The following is a 20511-nucleotide window of genomic DNA, read 5'->3' on the forward strand; positions in this document are numbered from 1 at the left end:
ATAAATAATAAATAATTAAAAAAAACATCTAATGCAGTTTGAGGAAATGCAGATGCAGGCACAAGAAACGAATATCTTCGGATAATATGATAAGTAGAGCATTTATTGCAATGTTTCAAAAGAACCAACACATTGAATAAGACAGAAATGACCTAACAAATCTACAGGTGTCTTTTTCCTGATAATTTTTGAATAATTGATAAGTGACCAATCTTTCATCTTTATTGTCAAGAATTGGTATAAGTGTATTATCTATACGTTATCGCATATGCTCGTATTAATCTATGAACTTACCATCTAATGTATTATTCTTAATATTTCTGTCGTAAACAGCCAGAGGGAAACCAGAAACATGTAAGAATGACAAGATGGCAATATTTATTTCCAATAAGGAAGATCAAACTATTGTATGGATGTAAAAATATAACTTGAATTAAGATAGAAGTGACCGAAACGATCTAGAAGGTAGTCTACTTACTGGTATATTATTCAAAAAGTGTGTGAGTGACTAATCCTTCATCGTTTTTGGCAGTAATAAAGTAAGTGTGTATTATCAATATGTTATCGCACATGACACTATTTATCTACGAAAAAATAAGAACAATTTTTTCTTTCTTATTTCCTTCATATATAGTTGAGAAAATCAATAAAGCAGGTAAGAATGAACGGGAAGTAGTGCTAACCTTATATCTAGAATTCAGGTATAGCTCAAATTTAACATCAGAAAGGGATATATTTACTGATAGTTTTGAATAAGGTATGAAGTACCAAACCCTTTCTTTTAATGTATCAAGTCTAAATTTAATTGCTCCCTTTATCCACGTCATATTACTATTTATGAATGAATAATAAGTAAATAATATAAATAATTAAACATATAGTGCAGTTAGAGGAAGTGCAGATGCAGGGTCCAAGAAACGAATATCTGCAGAACATTTGTTAAGAACAGAATTTGCTCTTTTTTTTTGGTTTAAAAATAACTTTACTCCTTGAAAGAGACATAAATGACTTAACAAATTTAACTATAAAAAACTATTACTTTTTGAATAATTCATGACTTAACAAGCTATCATTTTTATCCTTAAGAAATAGTATGCGTGTATTATTAATTGCATATGTTCGTTTTTATCTGTGAAATTATCTGCAAGTTTATTTTCAAATATTTCTGTCCGATACAGATAGAGGAAAATGAGCAACGGGAAAAATGAAAGGATGGAAATATTTATTTTCAATGAGAAAGATCAAAACCAATATCTAGAATTAACATAACATCTTGAATTAAGATAGGAGTTTCCGAAACAATCTAGAAGATAGTCTACTTACTAGTATATTTTTCAAAAAGTTTGATGAGTGACAAATCCTTCATATTTTCCCGCAGAAGTAGTAAATGAGTAATATCAATATGTAATTGCACATGCTACTACTTATCTACAAGAACATATAAAACATATTTCTTTTTCTTATTTCCTTCAAATATAGTTGGAGGAATCAACACGGCAGGTAAGAATGAAAGAGGAGTAGTGAAAACATTATAAAAGATAGAAAAAAAAGTCATTTCAAACGAGGAAAAGAACACTTATATCTAGAATTCAGACATAGATGAAACATTTCATCATAAAGTGGTTTATTTACTGAGAGAGTGTTGAGTAAGGTATAAGTTAACAAACTCTATCATTTTATGTATAAAGTGTAATGTGATTACTCTTTTATCTACGACATTTTACTATATATTTATTTATGAATAATAATAAATAAACTAATAATAAAATAATATGTATAATAAATATTTAAATAAATACTTAATGCATTTAGTGGAAAATCAGATGATGGTAAGAAGAGCGAATATCTGCGGATCATATGTTCAGTACAGCATTTATTTCGCAATGTTACGATAGTTTTGGAGACTGTTTCCGAGGTTACAGAATAGAATATTATTTGAAAATGAAATGACACAATACATTTGTATAAATACACGATTAAGTAAAAACCTTTCGATTATTATCTTGCCAGCAAGCGACGTAGCCCAATGATACAAACTTTCAGTCGATATGCGAACATTTTAACCGATAGTTGATGATTTGACAGTTGAAATGATTAAGAAAAGTTACTGTAATGTGATTTATCAGTATCCAACAGTTGAAATGGATTTTGTTATTGTATAATGACTGAAAGTGGAATAAGTTTTGGAAAAAAAATACTCTGGACGGCAAAATATGTTGAGAAAAGGAACGAAATGATTTTATTTTAGTAACGTATTGGGAATACGGTGCCGAACCGAGGAGTGGATGATCGCTACAAGAAATTATAACAAATATCTAAAAATGATGCAGTCTACTGCAGCTTCTCCCATGGACCTCCACCATGGTCCTGCATCACCCCCCCCCCCCCCTCATAGAATTCCCGTCCTCGGCCATACTGGTTTATTATAACTACTCTCCTGTGTTTCTGAACGGGTAGTACACCGTTCAATATCTATTATAAACGGTTGCAGTAATTTATAGTTGATTATCCACACATCGGGTATGCATGGAGCATGTATCCACTACAAATTACGGTTGTATTATCTACAAGTGAAGAGTAGATTCACATATGGATTAATTTATACATCATCGATATTCAGACATGTTATGTAGTTTTTCATCAATGCGTCAAGCAAACTAAAAAAAAAAAAAAAACAGCGCTAATCTATGTTTTCCTTTTCAGGAAGGAACACGCCGTTTAGTTCAACCACATCAAGAACTTATCGCACCTCAACTGACGACTTATTGGTACACGATCATTTCTTTTGTTATGAAGATCGTAATAAGTGATCTTACTTTGTGCAATTACAAATAACTTCTACATCAATCGTAATGGAAAATAAGTTAAAAAGCTCGATTCACAGCAACGGTCTGTAATATGTTATGATACTTTGTGAAATTGTGAAAAAGGTTATCATGTGCGAAAGCAGATGGAATGTGTCGTCATTAAAAATAGAGGTAATTATCAGAATGTGTAAAACAACATGTAAACTTTAAATGTAATAAAATATGTTGGTAAAAATTATTGCAAGAATACTATAACTGGTAATTCACACTATGTAAAATACTTGCAGAAATCGGGTACGGTAATTTAATTAAAAGTCATCCATGAAAGAACCAAACGACTTAACTGAGCAACAGTATAGTTGTAGATAAGCCTTAATTAAAACAGAATTGTTATGATGCAGTGGTTTGTGAATGCATCCATTTGTAGCCCAGTTTGCTGAATTTCATACGGTCTCTTACTTCAATGTTTTCAAAGTGTTATGAATATCTTCATGCCTTTCAGCATTAAATGAGTTATGTATATGTCATGCTTATGTTCTTTTCTTGCTCTTAGGATTCTATCTCAGGCATTAATAATGATGCAACTGTTTGGTTTGTGTTGTGGCGCAACAGGGAACACAGGTGAGATAGTAACTTAAACAGTATTAATCTTTATCCAATTAGCGAATGTTTCTTGGGATAGCGTACGGTTGCAGATGATGAGCTCCTACGTTTGCATGTGTATGCGGTGGCGGCACCAGCAATTCAAAGAGGTTAGGGAAGGGGTGGTGTGAGTGAAGGGAGCAAACAGTATTGGGAGGACAACAAAAGTAAATGTAAAGAGTGCACATTAGGACAAAAAAGGCATTCACTTTCACATCTCTTGAATGTATCTCAGTGGGGCGGGGGGGGGGGGGGAGGCTCCGGAAGATAACGCGTCTCCATATATTCCTTCTATCGTAGCGAATTTAAAACAGGAAATGAATGTAAGAGAAAAAATGATATATCTATGGAGTTTATTTCAAAGCCCTGGTGGAGGTCCAGGGGGGGGGGGCATTCCATGGAAGTTGTTTTCATATTTTAAGATATTTCTTTTCTCATAGCAACTTTAGATAAAACATGTCAGGACGGGGAATTTAATTCCTGTGGAAGGTGTTCAAAACCCAGAAGTGACAATGCTTTCAGACTGTTCTCTTGTAGCTATCTTAAATTAAGCACAGAGACACATTCTAAAGGCACATTTTTGTTGGAATGTATTCAAAGCCCCTATGTGGCCCCTGGGAATGTGCAGCAGTTTGTTATCCTGATATTAAGCAAATAAAGAAAGACTTGATGTAAGGGATAGTCAGTTTGGTTTTACAGCAGCCAATTTGTGGGGGCGGGGACGGGAATACGCCTCTTGGTGCCCCCAGTGTGTTTGTATGCAGATTGGCGAGGTTAGGGGAATGGGGGGGGGGGGGTAGGTAGAGGTTAGCGAGATTAATCAGTTACACAGAACTTCAAGAGAATATTAAGGAAACTTAGATCATTTTCATCAATCATATTTTTCATTGTATTGCATCATAATTGAAATGTACATTACTATTTTGCTAAAATCAACATGTATAATTCTGGACATCACATTACACACTGAGAAAACGTACCATGAAAGAATGCATTTCTTGCCCATGTATCATTTCTGAAGTCATAGTGATGTATACAGAATATCACTCTAACGTACTAAACTCATGTTATAAACTTGAGGTTCATTCTTTAGGATTGGATGATATAGAGACGGTTAAACTTTTCTTTATATGACAACTAAATTTATTTGCATTATTTGCGTTATTTCTGCATCCTGATTAGAAATTCTTTACAATTCCAAATAAGGAAGAAATGAATTGTGAATAATTTTTATAGACATTATGTTCTATTTTATCGTGCAATATGTGCACATTTTTTAGTGGTCAGTTCCTTCACTATTTACACCTACTAGTCATTTCTTTGCATGCTAGTAGAAGTAGTGTCTTTTAAAAAAACAAGCAGAACATCCTGTGTCAGATGATTGGCAAATATAGCCTAAGCATATCCTTGTTGGAACAGATAGCATTGAGTCCGGATAATCCATTAACCATGTTTATGATTGATAAACAAGGGAAACCCTTTCCACCGATAAACATAGTTTATCAACTTATGAAGCATTTGTCTTTAAATACAAATCGTCCGAAATATTCTTTTTACATTTTTCAATAGATTGTCTCACAATACAAAGTGTCCTGTTGGGAAGTCAAGGAATCATTAGATGCCAACTTTTCGAAAACAGTACCCGTTTCTACTGGTACGATATGAATAATGAAGGAGGCGATACTCTATTGATCAAATTGGAGAACGGACGAGTCAGCGGAACAGGTTATACGACAGGTGAATTCAACATTGACAGTGATGGCTCGTTCATTATCAACTCAGTCACGGTTCAGCACGAGAGAGTATTTCGCTTGGAAAGTCTGAGCCCCAACTTAATTAGAAGCACCAATGACATAACAGTTATTGTATATGGTAGGTATTTACTACTACTCCATCGTCTCTCAGTCGCATTTCTCACGTTTTACTTACTAATTGTAATTTGTAACAAGTTGAATATAATTTCTAACATTATATTCAATTATTGGCAGAAAATATTGATGTAGCTGTAGCAGTAATGTATAAGGGCTTCAGCAGATTTACTTTAAATTAAATTAGCGCTTTACACAATGAGGTTAAAGCAATTACGATAAGAGTGATGATAACGTTCTTTCAGTAGTGTAAGTAAGAAAAATGTAATGACAATACACAATACTCTATGGAGAATTGCACTCTCGTAGAGAAAATGTTGTGTGCAAAAATATCACTGCTATTATAGAGCAAACTGTATGCATCTGCCCCAATGACAAATGTCCTTCCTTTATATTACAAAGCGAAATCGTCATCCGTTCCAGCTGGAAGATAATTAATTGGACAAATTGGGTCCTGATGTTTGTAATTCAGTTAGATATTCCATGCAATTAATTACAATAACTTTCTTGGGCATTCACAATAATTCCAGAAAAGTAAAGTTTATGACTTCGTTTCGCAGTTGAACCAATCGAACCAGTTCCAGTTATTACAGAGTGCCTGGGTCAACCTGATTGCATCATGAAAGGAAATCTAGATGGAGTCATCTCGTGTGTCCATCACAACACAAGACCAGCAGCAACAATATCGTGGTTCATGAGAGATGGGACACACGACATACCACTGAACTCCACCACAAGTCAGACACTTTCTGCAGACTTGATAACTTTTTCGGTAACCTCAGAGATGGCCATAGGTGAAATACCCCTTCTTGTCAATATGCAGTCCTTGGTGTTACTTGTGTGCAAGTCTCATAACCCATATTCTGTGGTAGAAGAATCCGATAGCAAAGTATTGCTTGATCTCTCGAAAAACGACACATTCGAAAAACAACCAGATCTAGTTTACGCTATTCAAAATCAAGATTTGGTAATAGAGTGCCCACTAACCATTGCTGCTGAAGTTTCAATTGTTATGTGGATGGCCAAATCGCTTGAAGCAAAGAACAGTGGTTACCTAACATATTCCGCTTATGGTGTTGTTCCGTCAAAGGAGACCAATGAGCAATTAAATCTCGACAAAAGCGGTGACTTAGTCATCTCACAAGTTGGATTAAAACACGACGGGCTGTACGCATGTATACAAAGCACGAGAAGCACCACAAAATCATTTCTGCAGCGTGTTGAAGTAATAGGTGGGTAACGTATTTGTTTTGTGTACAGTTTCCACTATTTATCATCTGCACTATTTTCCAAATTGTGCAAACATTTCAAAAATTAGAAAAATATAAATTACATGTCTTTAATCTTCATACATTATTGGATGAAATGCTATAAATTAAGTTTTGGTGCAGGCTTGTACTTGATTCGGCATTTTGATAACATGTAGCACAGTTCATCTTATATATTTTTTGTTTTTGTTTTATTCACAGTTCAACCCACACCACCAAAAGTCTTGGTTGAAGGTTGCAACCTGTTTGAACCATGTAGTTTCCATATTACCGAAACAAAAGCCATTACATGTCAAGTGAATGGAGTTTATCCTGAGGTGGACCTCGAGATAATAGTCTTGTCAACCAATCTTGCTGTCATTTACACTAAGGTATCAACCTATGAAGACGAGGGGTTGTTTTACACTAGCATTCAAGGAGACGTGATTGTGGTGGACGCTAACTGTCAAGTTAATGGGACTATCATTTGTCAAGCTGTGGGACCGGCTGCCAACGTCTTCAAATCAGATGCTTTTATCTCAATATCATCTAGTTAGTATATTGTTGTTCTATATACGTTATTTCGTAATAACTATACTATTAACTACAAATCCAAAATGTTGCCACCAAGCTCCATTTTTTGCAGATATATGGATGTCCATTTTTTAAGTCTAAATATCAACTGTATCGTAGCTCTCCATTTGCATATTAAGATATTTGATCTACACAACTAGAGCTTCACGATCATATTGCAGTAGTTCAATTAACGTTTGCAAATTGACCTTAACCACTTATAATGGGTGACACCATTTCGCCCTGTCATGTTGCTCCAAAGATGTTGCATTGCCAAAATTTCCCAACACCAAGCAATACCAAAACCCTCCGATATTGACACTGGCAACATTTCTTGTTTTGCACCTAACCTCAATAACATATCAATTGAGTTTGGGATTGATTCAGACATCTGCTTTAATACTGGTACTGGTAAATAAGACAAGAAATCTGGTTGAAGCAAAATAGTTTGGCCATTACTATCCTTTCTAAATAAAATCCCACATAATTACTGACAACCAAAAATCAAAGAAGAACATAAGAGTATGAATTGTCTAAGAGAACTAACTATGAAGTGCAACGGATTTCATGCTTTCACTGCATGATGACCTCTGACATATTATTGTTGTTGCTGCACTCGATCTTAATGTAGCGTAATGCTACACCCCATGCATTGACTTATGTATTAAATCGTCCAAGTAATGTGGTCTCTTAGTCTATACATATTAGTTATCTGAATGCTAGCTAAATGCTACATCACTGGATAACCGACAAGTTGGCCCATTAATGGCCCATCAATTTTCCGTATGATGATCGTGGATCTATTGCTATGAGAGCTTGAAGTTTTCGTCACTTGTAATCAAACCTCTTTACGCAGTAGTAAAATATCATGGTACGCTGATACTGGGAGGACTTTCCCCAATTTGCCTAAATTGTGCACGACATGTACTTTCATTCATGTTCTTTAACATCCAAGCCACAAAACACCACATCCTGATTGATAACATATCAAACGTGATGTTCTCCTGCTGCTTTTTGGCACTTCTCTAAAGGTAAACACACGGGTGGATGGATATAAACTTTAATAGGAGTATTCCATTTTAACTTGGGGATATAGCCAAAGCCTATACAAATTTTGTATGATATTAGAGAGTAGATATGCGTATTACTTGAAGATACATTTGAGAGCATGGATCTTGGTTTTGCTCGCAATGTTGAAAATATACGTTTGTTCATACGTTTTGGAATCATTAAATGTTTATAACTGTAGAGATACTTGTACACATGTACACATTGGAGATATATTATAAATTTCAAGCCCAACCAAACTTTCGAATGCTCGAGTGTTATCCTGGATCCTGAAATATCTGTCTGTTACTGGGCAACTCCCATTTCCTGACCCTGCAGGTGCAAATTATACCCAAATCTCAAAAGTTATTTCTTAATCCGTTATTTTGCAATATGGTATTTATAATTCAGAGATGATATCATATGTATTTTAATAAGGTGGTTTAGTATTATAATTAGTTTTATAAATTTTCATTTTTACATTCTAGGTTATGAGAAACTGCATTGTAATTTCATATAGGTTTAATGAATAATTTTTCGTGAAGAAAAAGAAAAGATAAACGCAAATGTTTGAGTGATATTAGGTACTTTCACCCTTCAGGACTAGCTAAGCTCAAACCAAAAGTTAAATTTCTATTACCAAATTGTAAGTGGTTGTTAGCTTGTGTTACAACTTGGCCACACAATACTTCTTTCTTATTATCAAAGGCATCCACTGTCCCCTCTTGAAATGCTATATGACACTTCACTGTGTACTGTACTGTATGTACACAGAGTGTACTGAACTAGAAGTACGCCGTAACCATTGGCACGAAGATGTAACGTATTACATTATTATTTCTCTGTGCTCTATTCGAATTAAAAAAACTATGAATAGCAGATTGTTACACAAGTCTAACAGAATGATGTCACTAAAAGAATCGGAAAGAATATAAAACTAGAGAACTATAGCATCAAATTGAAAATGAAAAGAAAACTGGCATTTATCCTTGCCAAAAGAAAAAGGAATAAATGGGACGGTGATGATTTGCCGGTTTGTGTTTTTGACGTTATCTCTACCGGTATTACTCAAATATAACATGGACGTGTAACGTCATACTGAGTAGTTATTGGCACAACTTTGCGTCTAGTCCAGGGAGGATTCTCCCAGGCGCCCTTAATGGGGATCTATTTCAAGGAGACCATGGTCACACCCGTTACTTTATTAAATCTTGGAATCACAACTGGTTGTCATTGATGAGTTTTTATGTTGTTTTTTGCAGATGGGGTAAAGTGTCCTCAAATATCGGCTGCTCCTTTTCCTGCTGATAATGAAGTGCAGATCAACCAGCCATGGCTTATAATATGGTTGACGATTGCTATAACATTACTTTATGTCATTATCGGTAAGTATGCGTTTCTATCTCAAGTCAAGTCACAAGTCGTATATACTTTTGCAGCCAATTTGCAAGTCAAATATAAAAGCAACTTATAAAGTCATGCTATAAGTATAGGCAAATAACATATAACTGCCCAAGGCGCAACAAAGTAGGCCTAATTTGTAAAGTGATGTGGATTCGGTGGATGGCTTGCATCAGTGTAGTTCATCTGCATTGATATCTAACAAAAGTAATAATCATGCGAGTGGATTGGACAACAATTGAAATTTATTTTAAACAGACACTTACAAATATGCAACTATATTATATATCACAAGGCAACAATTAAATGACGACAAAGTATTCATAATGCATTGACTGCCCACATCCACTAACTATTATACGTCATATGGTCGGGGAGATGCGAACAGTTTCCTTTGGAGGGGTGGGGTGGGGGGTTGGCGTTTTGACTGAAGGGAAACTTGAGAAACTGGTAGGTGCTTAGATGCAAACTTGGTGCTATTTGTTGTGTATTTTGAAGGATTTTTAAATGTCTACGGTTGTACATGTCTGACATGATCTTGTTTGTAATATCCTGACGGTGGGAGGGGACCGGGTGCACGGGACTGTGCCCTTGATGTTTTAGACCCTGTCCCAGCAGCAGACGTGTCTGCCAGCTTGTTTGGAAATTTATTGTTGATATTTATGCAAAATTAAGTAATATTGCGCATCACACAAACCAGTCAATGAAACATCAAAACAATTCTGCTTACGAAGTATGGTAAACGAACAAAAGAGGCAGTTTGTTTCATAATTACGGTACAACTGCACAATATCAGTTACTGGGAGCACAGGTGGTGGTGCGAAGTAACCGGAAGCTGCAGCATTGTTAGAGAAGAAATATATGTAAAGACATAACAGAAGGAGGATTTAATCTAACGTTCTATGGAGTTTATCTAAGGGTTCTAGAGGGGGTTCAGGGGAAGGCCCGGAAGATGTTACTAGTTTAAAATATTTCTTGCTGTTTCGTCGCGAGTTTATAGCACAAATACACATGTTGGAAAGATGAATTCAATTTCTCTGGAATGTATTGCAAAGCGCTGATAGGGTGAAGCTTCTTTTACATTTTAGTAATATTCTTTCTTCTCTACTAATTAGTCATCTAATTACGCCTCCGAATGCACCATGGCGTCTAAAAAGTTTTATAATTTTACACTTCTGCTGACCAAAGGCCTTCGACAACCCTTTTCATCTCTACGTATAATTTGCACTGGGGGTAGAACTATTCGCAACGGATGATTGTCACCTAGTATTTTTTTTTTTGTAGTTTACTAAAGTTCCTTTAAAATTCGTTGCTAATTAAGTGAATGATTAAGATATTTGTCGAGTTGTCAAGCTATATGCAACGAATCATCTCAGCAATTTGTCCAACTTTTTCAGAATGTCTCGTTTGGGCAGTTAAAAAACTTGTCAATTTTTCTTTCTTTCAATTTAGCGCTGAAAGTCATCGGGAAATGTTTGCAAAGCTGAACTGTCACAGACATGTAAGTATATATGTCCTTGCATCTTTCAATGGACACATTGTCCATACAGATTGCTACAACTCCATTGCATTGTTCTACACATAGTTGTGGGAATTTCAACAGAAGTCGATATTAATTGGCCATTTATTAGCGTTTAGTGCATTTAAAACACAAATAAATGTAGGCATCCCTGCCAACCCCCTCCTCCTCATGAGATGAGACATTGACATGTCTTCATTCAACTGAATTCAAATGTGGTTTTCATTAACCAATCAATAAAATGTCAAAATTGTGTAAGAATATTTGCCACTTGGACTAGAAGAATACTTCTAAATGGAGTATGAGGACAGAACTCTGTTACTGTAGATATAAACAATTATCATTGAGCATATGGAAAGTAATGGCATGGAGAAGGTGAATGTTATTAAACTTACATCGTACAACAAAACTCTTTGTAATGATCTTTTAATAAATTCAAGTGATTTCGTGTTTCCTTTCAGATGCAAGCGGAAGAAGTTACGGAATTAAATTCCGTATGAAACGACAGATACATTTACATTGCTACGACCTAAATGAAATTATAAAAATTAACAATTATAGTTACCAGCTCGTCAGTTGGTTTTATCCTTTTCTAATTGTTTAATTTGTTTACTTACTTATTCATTACCTTTGTAACGGGGCACACTGCTCTTAAACGCATTAATGTGCTCTGTTCTATTAATATACACCAATTTACCATTTATAATAATGAAAATAAACCGTCATTTTAACATTTTTTATTATGTAATAAGCTTACTAATTGCACTAAAATTTATATACACTGTAGATGAATTACAATCCTTTAGTGTAATTCCTTCAAATATGTATCGATGCGAACTCATATTCAGAGATCACTATCACTTGTGCACTCTTTAAAATGTCTGTTAAAATACGATCAGAACCCTGTCAAATTTAAAAAGTTTGCCTGATCAGACGGGCGCCGAACATACTCTGTTTACATTGATCAGAATATTCTATTAAAAAACAAGACCAGGAATCTGTTCAAATAATAAAAATAACCAGATTCTCAGAACAGTTGGGATCTCATCAGATTCTGTATAAATTGATAAGTATGTGATCAAATACTGAATGCAATAAATTGAAATTAATGTCACACCGGTATATGGACAAGAAATAAGGACACAAACAAAAACTTGAATTAAACAGAGTATGCTAGAGCTTCATCTGGCTAGACATTCTTTACTAAATACATTGATTGTAACAAGGGGGCAAGCTTCATTGAGCCTTGCTAATCATGGCTCATGAGGTTGAATCACACTGAATACAATTTGTGAAATTACATCTTATAAACTCTTTGACAATGGATTACAGAGGATGGGACAAGAAGTTACTGTCCAAATATTTACCTTTCTCCTTAAACAGAAGTTATAATTAAGCTATTATACTAAGAAATGGCCACACTATGATATTTGGATTAACATCATACTGAAGGTTACTTTATTGGTAGAGATCTGGTGCATAGACAGGTGTAGGGTTGTAAGTGATCTACTGGGACTTAAATGTTGGAAATTTATATTATTTCATTGACAGCTTGTAAACAGAAACTTTTAGTAAGCTTTCTGAGAAGTGTGATGTAGGAGAACGTCCTGCCTGTGCTACTAATAAAGAGTTACGCTTGATCTGAAGTTTGATCGATCGTGCGTAAGTCACCTTATCGAGCGTAAGTTTGATATCAAACTTATCTCCGTTCCACAAAGAAACTTACGCTTGATATCAAGCTTAAGTTCGATCCGATCATGCGTAACTTTAGGTAGTGATCCAGATCAATCGTAAGTATGATACTTTGCTATGGTAAGCAATTGATTTACAATTTGTTTAGTTTCTTACTGTTTACATGTAGATGTAATAAAATGTGAATTTTACATACTTGTGCACAAATGGCGTTATATTTGTATCAGCAAGCTGGTCAACAACGTAATTATCGTCGAATTCTACCAAGAGAGAGAATTTTTAGAGAGAGAAGGCTGCCTTTTGAACTTTCAATGATTTGACATGTACCAAAGATAAAGGTTTACTAGGCTAGGCTGTATGACTTTAATGAACAGATTACACCAACAGAAGTAGGGCTCTGTCGGCCAGTTTGCAGGTTATCAGTGCTCTAAGATTTCATGAATTACGATCAAAACGTGCCTTAGCAGAGTGTGCCTCTTTACACGGATGCAGCAAATCATCTGCCTCACGAGCATTGAGGAGGGTTACAAGAGCATTGGTTCAAATCCGAAATGATGAAGTTAAGTTCCTAAGTAACCACTCCAGCCTCTGTGACCAAGGCTCGAGGGATTCATGTTTTGGTAGCAGGATTTCTGCAGGTTGTGGATACAGTATATGGGACATTGACTGGAATCCACGGTTGTAACTATGGGCCGGATGAGTATGTATTTGTTAGCTGTACAGGTAGACATGCAATCGATGTACAGTTAATTTGTAGTGCAAAATACAAAATCATCAATGTTGTAGCACGGTGGCTATGACAGTAGGATATTATGTGAAAGCCTTGTTAGGAGACAGTTTGAGGACCACCAATTTCAAGGGATACTTCTCGGGGACTATGGTTATCCTCTACAGCCGTGATTGATGACGCCTATTCAGAACTCAGCCTCACTCGAAGAGACCTCATTCAATAAGTAAGCTTGTAAAAACCAACACATGTCGAGGTATGGTATCATATCTATATGGTATCTATTTATGTACCGCTATAGATTTGTCCAAAAAGCACACACAAAATCACAAATTCAATAGTATCAGTTATTACTGTATATTGTAGTTCACCATACGGACAAAAATAGACATAAATTACTTAATAGTGAACAATGAAATAAACAGCAGTCTTCAAATTTATATACATTATTTAATTGCAGTGCTCAGCCAAGGACACGAGCCAAGATTGAGCATGTCAACGCAGTGGCGGCGGAACCGGGCGGGGGGGGGGGGGCTTGGGGGGGGGGGGGGCTAAGCCCCCCAATGAAAAAGTTGAGGGGGCAAATGCATGATAAGCCCCCCCAATATTTACCAAGGCTCCGAAACGTGCATCTGTCCATTTTTCAATGCATACTTGTCGATCTGTCTGATGCACACGTATACTATATAGGTGTAATAATTTTAGTAATTGCTGGGGGACCCTCGGCCCGTCCCCTGGCTATAGACCACATTGTCACCCCAACCGCGTCTTCACGCCCCGTGAAAAGTGGAAGCAGTGAGTGTGAGTACCGGTAAGCGTAACACAACTTCGTCTTAGGCCAATGACTTGCCTCATTTCAGCCAGTTCTCCAACATCCCCTTACTTAGTGGCGGAGCGTCCATATATACAGTCAGGGGCAAATGGACTGCTGGCGACCTTTTCAGCTTTTCACTACTTTTTACTTATTCGCGATTATTGACTATGTTATTGCGCTCTCATATACCTATTGACATTTGTCATATTCTGTTGGTGTAATTTTCCGACAAAATGGCGACGACACCTATTTATTCTCCGTTTATCTGCAAATTAGCAAGGCCCGAAAAGGTTCATTTCCTGCAATCTAGGGAGTATCTTTACTCAAAAATTTTCTGTACGCTCCGCGCCAACCTGTGGTGGCGCTCCGCTTAGATAGTGTCGAAAGCGCCCCTACAGACCATTCTTGACCCCGCTGACCAATACCCCTAGCTCCACCACTGCCCTTACTACACTCAAAAACGTCTTTGCGAGTACACTACGAGTAATAGCTACTCTCTTAAAACACCATCGAATATACAAATTACAATATTTTATACAGACTTTTACGTGCAATCTGAGAAATTGCAGGCTTGAGACCCATATTTTAGGGCTAGGTATTTGCAGCATAAAACACTCGGGAAGTGCCGTTTCCGGCCATCTGGGGGTTTGAAAAAACCCAAAATTTTCTTGTACGCTCCGCGCCAACCGATGGTGGCGCTCCGCTTAGATAGTCTCCACACATTAGCCCCCCCAATAATTTTTCCGTTCCGCCGCGCCTGTGTCAACGGCCAGCTCAAGAACAAATTTTAATGTCTGCTTAGCGATGGCATGCAAATAGAACCACAACTCTTCCCCTATCCTTGTTTACTTTGAAAGAGACAAATTAGTTTTGGCTGTACATAGTGTTAGCAAAGAATATGAATGTCATGTCAAACAAACATTTTGCATTTTCAAATACCACATGCATTCGAGCAAAAAACAAACAATCAATGAGTGACAGGGGGGGGGGGGGGGGAGAGCAAGCTTCATTGAGCCTTGCTCCTGCAGGTTGAATCACACTGAATACAATTTGTGAAATTACATCTTATCAACTCTTTGACAATGAATTACAGAGGATGGGACAGGAAGATACTGTCCACATATATACATTTCTCCTTAATCAGAAGTTATAATTAAGCTACTAAGAAAGGGTCACACTATGACACTGGAAATGAAATCATACTGAAGGTTACTTTATTGGTAGAGATGCGGTGCATAGACAGTATATAAAGTGTAGAGTTGTAAGCAGTGGCACTGGCGGACTGGCCACACGGGTATTTGGGCAATGCCCGGTGGGCTGGGGAGCCTGGTAAAAATTGCAGCCAATTTTCACAGTAGTTAATAGAATACAGACGGGCTGTGTAGAAATATATTTGTAACTGGGAATCAGCTCATGAAATCATCATGTTAGTTGGTCCTGTTAGTTCGTAACAAAAGAACGTGCTATTGGCAACCTGTCCGTGCTAATATTTTTACGACGAGATATACAAGTACTGTCACCAATGCATTCTGACATATACGTAGCATTGGCAGAGAATACAGATTTTATTAATCTGCACCTCGAACTCCAGAAAACGAAGTAAAATAACAGGGGCGTATCCAGCATTTTCTAATCCGGGGGGCGCGAATTACTATCTAAGCGGAGCGCCACCATCGGTTGGCGCGCAGCGTACAAGAACATTTCTGGTTTTGATACCCCCCAGATCACCGGAAATGGCACTTTTCGGGCTTGAAAATATAAACTTTTTGCCTGAGAACCAAGTATTTCCCAATAGTTTTTTCTCTCCATCCATAACCTTTTTGAAGATTGTCACTAGTCACACATCATGTTCCACCTCATCGCATGTCCTGTGGATCATTGCTTTTGTTGGTGATTCTACGTCGCGGCCCACAATACCCGACAGCCCCACCTTTGAAGGTTTTAAGCCCATTATTTCTTCAGAATTTGAAAATTCACATTTCTCGTGTATAAACTCACTTCAAAACATACCAATAATGTTGCAAAAAAAAATCATCCTTGGACAACCAATATAGAAAAACCTCCTTGAACCCCTAACAGACCGGCAAAAAATGCACGAGTAGAGGGAAGTATGATGAAGAGTGTTGGTCAGGAAATTTTCGAAAATTCAGAAACAGTTAAGTAATTGGTGTACAAATATTAAAACCTCTTATAACGGCTATTATAAAACTTCGTTGAGGAAATGAAACAAATGCCAGATATTTCCGAAACAGAACACTACACACATAGGCGTAGGAGGCGGGGGGCTGCAACCCTCCCCCCCCCCAATATTTTTTTTTCTGAAAATTCGGGCAATATGCTGAGAACTTTTCGGGCACGTACTGAAAGAAAAATAAATTGCAATACATAGCTACATCTAAAGGAAATTAATTAAAAATCATCTCCTTGGTAACTAAAATAAAGTTGTAAGCTTGGCCAACTAATTAGCCATTATTAATGTAAGAGAGAGTTTTGACATAATTGGACCTCCATGCTTTTTCTCCATCTACATAAGACATTTTGTTGTTTACATTAGCATCCCGCGGTGTACTCGGCAACTTTCACGGATCGTACGGTACACGCTGGCATGCGATGAAATATCCGATGCTTGCTTATATGATATTGACATTAACATGTTGAACGCGCGCAAGGGCGGCGGAAGCACTTTTAATCTGGGGGGGGGGGGGCACCGACATCAAAGGGCACTTTGCAGAAATTCGATTGGACTGATGCAGCCTGATATTTAGTACCCTTGATAACTCTTATTGTATTAACTTATTTGCGTATACACATCACTCCATCAACGTCCCCCCCCCCCCTCAAGGAAAAGATGCATACTAGCACTGCAATATCCAATGTGCAAATTGGGAAACAAGGAACCAGTTTTTTTTTTTGAGACAAAACGAAGTGAAATCATGCTAGTTGCTAATGTAGGAATCTTCCGAATTAGAGTTTATTTCTTGTTAATATCTTAACCAATTTTTTTCCATTCGAAATAGCTTTGAGTTTGCCCCACAGATATTCATTAAAAGTCAGGGGCGTAGCCAGGATTTGCAAAGTTGTATGCACGACTATCTGAGCGGAGCGCCACCATCGGTTGGTGCGGAGCGTACAAGAAAATTGTTGGTTTTACAAACCCCTCAGATGGCCGGAAACGGCCCTTCCCGAGTGTTCATTCTGGTTCCCTGGCCTCTTGCTAACTTGAGACACCTCAATTTTCATGTAGAAAAAGGGCACATTTTTAACCTGAGGAAAAGTGGGGGGGGCACGTGCCCCCTGTGCCCCCCGGTTCCGCCGCCATTGAACGCGCGCGGAGCGCGCGAAAAATGTTGGTTTTATTTTTCGGGCAAGTCGTTACAGCCCCCCAAATCAAATTGGGCTCCTATGACCACACACATCGACAGTTTTGAGGCAGTTCATCTTTGAACCGCCATTTTCATGCTCACTGATATGATGTGACATCTGCTGTTTGCTTTACAAATTCGAACAGGCGCGTAGCGAATAATTTGCCATGGGAGGGGCGAAGCCTGTAGGCAAACTATCTAAGCGTGGCGCCACCTTGAGTTGGCGCGAAGCGTACAAGAAAAGTTTGCCTCCCAGAGCCTCCCAGATCGCTGGAAATGACACTTCCCAGGCCTTGAAAGTTGCATCTAAGCATTTTCTGTTTTGAAATTACTAGCGATGTCATAAAAAATATGCTCGGGGGGGGGGGGGGAGGCTGTCGCCCCTTCCCGAAATGCGTCATGTTCCCCGACGACTCGGTCGAGTTCGAGACCAGCCACATTTAGTGTTTTCACAGCACAATTTATTGTTTAAGGCGTCCTTACACACACACGCATTATGATAGACCACATATAGTATATATATAGATACATTGGTGAGAGAGGAAAATGGAATCGTCAAAAACGAAGATGTCGGTGTAAGGGGTAGGGTAAGGCGCAAGCCCCCTCCGAAATCCTCGATCCGTCACTGGCTACCCGGCCATGCGTATATAATAGGGATCACCGCTGTAATGATGTCACTGATCCTCTTTTTATTCCCTTTCTTTCTCTCATTCTTTTTCTTTTCCCTTCCTCCCTCTCCCCCCTCTTTTTTCCCCTCTTTTTCCCCTTTTTTCTTCTTTTTTTCTCTACTCTTTTTCTAACCCGGGGGCGCGCCCCCAACGCCCCCTCCTTGGATACGCGCCTGTTACACTATCTGACGCAACGTAGTCGCCAAGAACATGAAGTATTTTTAAGGGAGGGCGCGAGGAACATGAACTTATAGCATGCTCCTCATGGTGAAACATAATTGCACATATTAGGTGAATTGAGTGTACTGTTAATAGTAGGAGAGACTAGCGTAGGTTCTTATGACCAACTAGACCGGTTTCTGCTCTCAACTTTATAGGAGGAGCTTCATCCTTTGAATATTTTATATTCGGCCTGGGCGTCTCGTTTTCAAAATGCATCTGTTTTCTGTGCACGAGTTTTTATGGACTCATAGTGCAGCTATAAGAGCATCTAAAAAAGCTTCGTGTGAACCTTTAGAGTCAGCTGATTCTTCGTTAGTACGAAACCTTGAGTTAACAAATAAATCTTTGAGATTTTGGGCCCTTTTGCAGGCTAGAATCGGTTCTTTTGGAAACAGTTTGGATAATTCCGCGTGTTGCGAGATAAAGTGCCAATGTTTCAAAAGTGTTTTTTTTTTCAAATGCGTGGTTTTGATATGGGAATCGAAATTTTGGTGAAGATTGAAGTTATGTCGCAAATATCAAACATCAACAGGGTGATAGAGGACAAATTGCTCTATTCCGTGATGTGTGTCGCACCATCTAACTATTTCTATAACTAAAGATAATTAATTTTAAACATTTCGTTAGAATGTAACGGCAGTTTTTACACGATATAATTTAACGCTATCACAAATATTCTTTTTTTTTTAATCGAAATTTTGGCGGAGATAGAAGTTATGTAACCGATATCAAACATAAATAGGGTGATAGAGGACAAATTGCTCTATTCCTTGATGTGTGTCGCACCATCTAACTATTTTTGAACTAAAGATAATTAATTTTAAAAATTTCATTAGTACGTAACGGCAGTTTGTACACGATGTATGTGGAATTTAACGCAATCACAAATATTCTTTTTTTTTCAATCGAAATCTATTTTGGCGAATATAAAAGTTATGTCGCAAATATCAAACATCAACAGAGTGATAGTGGACACTTTGTTCTATTCCGTGATGTGTGTCGCACCATCTAACTATTTCTATAACTAAAGATACGGTAATTAATTTTAAACATTTTGTTAGTACGTAACGGCAGTTTGTACACGATGTAGTGGAATTTAACGCTACCACAAATATTCTAATTTTTTTCAATCGAAATTTTGGCGGAGATAGAAGTTATGTAACCGATATCAAACATGAATACGATAATAGAGGACAAATTGCTCTATTCCGTGATTTGTGTCGCACCATCTAACTATTTCTATAACTAAAGATTATTAATTTTAAACATTTCGTTAGAATATAACTGCAGTTTGTATACGGTGCAGTGGAATTTAACGCTTTCCCAAATATTCTTATTTTTTCAATCGAAATCATAAATAGGGTGATAGAGGACACATTGCTCTATTCCGTGATATGTGTCGCACTATCTAACTATTTCTATAACTAAAGATAATTAATTTTATACATTTCGTCGGAACTGTACTTTAAATTTGATTTACGAACAATTATTGAGTGCCACCGCACCTTCAGCGTTGCTTATTGTCCGCTAGATAATAGATGACGCTCTTCGCTTTTTTCCTTATTGTCTGTTCTTATTGTCCGCTCTTATTGTCCGCTACTTATGTCCGCTACCTTCAAGCAGGTACATGTTGAGGCAATAGAGACTTCACTAAGATTGTGATAGTTCGGTCTCTACTAAACATATACACTCTTTGTTCAGTCACCAAATGAAAGCTTTGACATTTATCTGTAAACTATGGTCTGTTTGTATATAGAAATATGAAATATTATAACCGTAACCAAGACAAATCCGAAGCTAATTTCCTGATGCGAAGTCAACAGAAGGAAACTATTAGCTCAAACATCTCTTGATAATTTCTGATTTCGTTGTCCAAATGTGTTTGTTCAGTCGGTATTTACAGCTTTGATGCTTCAAGAATC

At 37.3% G+C, this 20511-nt stretch overlaps 1 protein-coding gene across 7 annotated transcripts in view; it reads left to right on the forward strand.

The window, feature by feature from the left end:
* LOC139976424 (uncharacterized) overlaps nucleotides 1–20511 on the forward strand; it is a 289428-nt gene that overhangs the window by 160297 nt on the left and 108620 nt on the right. For 2 of the 7 annotated variants that reach the window (XM_071985142.1, XM_071985144.1), the window contains 5 exons: nucleotides 334–354; nucleotides 635–655; nucleotides 1480–1500; nucleotides 2704–2768; nucleotides 3361–3428. In XM_071985142.1, the coding sequence (XP_071841243.1) occupies nucleotides 334–354; nucleotides 635–655; nucleotides 1480–1500; nucleotides 2704–2768; nucleotides 3361–3428 (196 nt within the window). Of the gene's footprint in view, nucleotides 1–333; nucleotides 355–634; nucleotides 656–1479; nucleotides 1501–2703; nucleotides 2769–3360; nucleotides 3429–5877; nucleotides 6550–6786; nucleotides 7117–9446; nucleotides 9570–11037; nucleotides 11087–11565; nucleotides 12988–20511 lie in introns of those variants that run through there. The other 5 variants (XM_071985143.1, XM_071985145.1, XM_071985141.1 and 2 more) reach the window with 4 other exon arrangements.

Source organism: Apostichopus japonicus, chromosome 11, assembly GCF_037975245.1.
Source record: "Apostichopus japonicus isolate 1M-3 chromosome 11, ASM3797524v1, whole genome shotgun sequence".
Classification (NCBI taxonomy): domain Eukaryota; kingdom Metazoa; phylum Echinodermata; class Holothuroidea; order Aspidochirotida; family Stichopodidae; genus Apostichopus; species Apostichopus japonicus.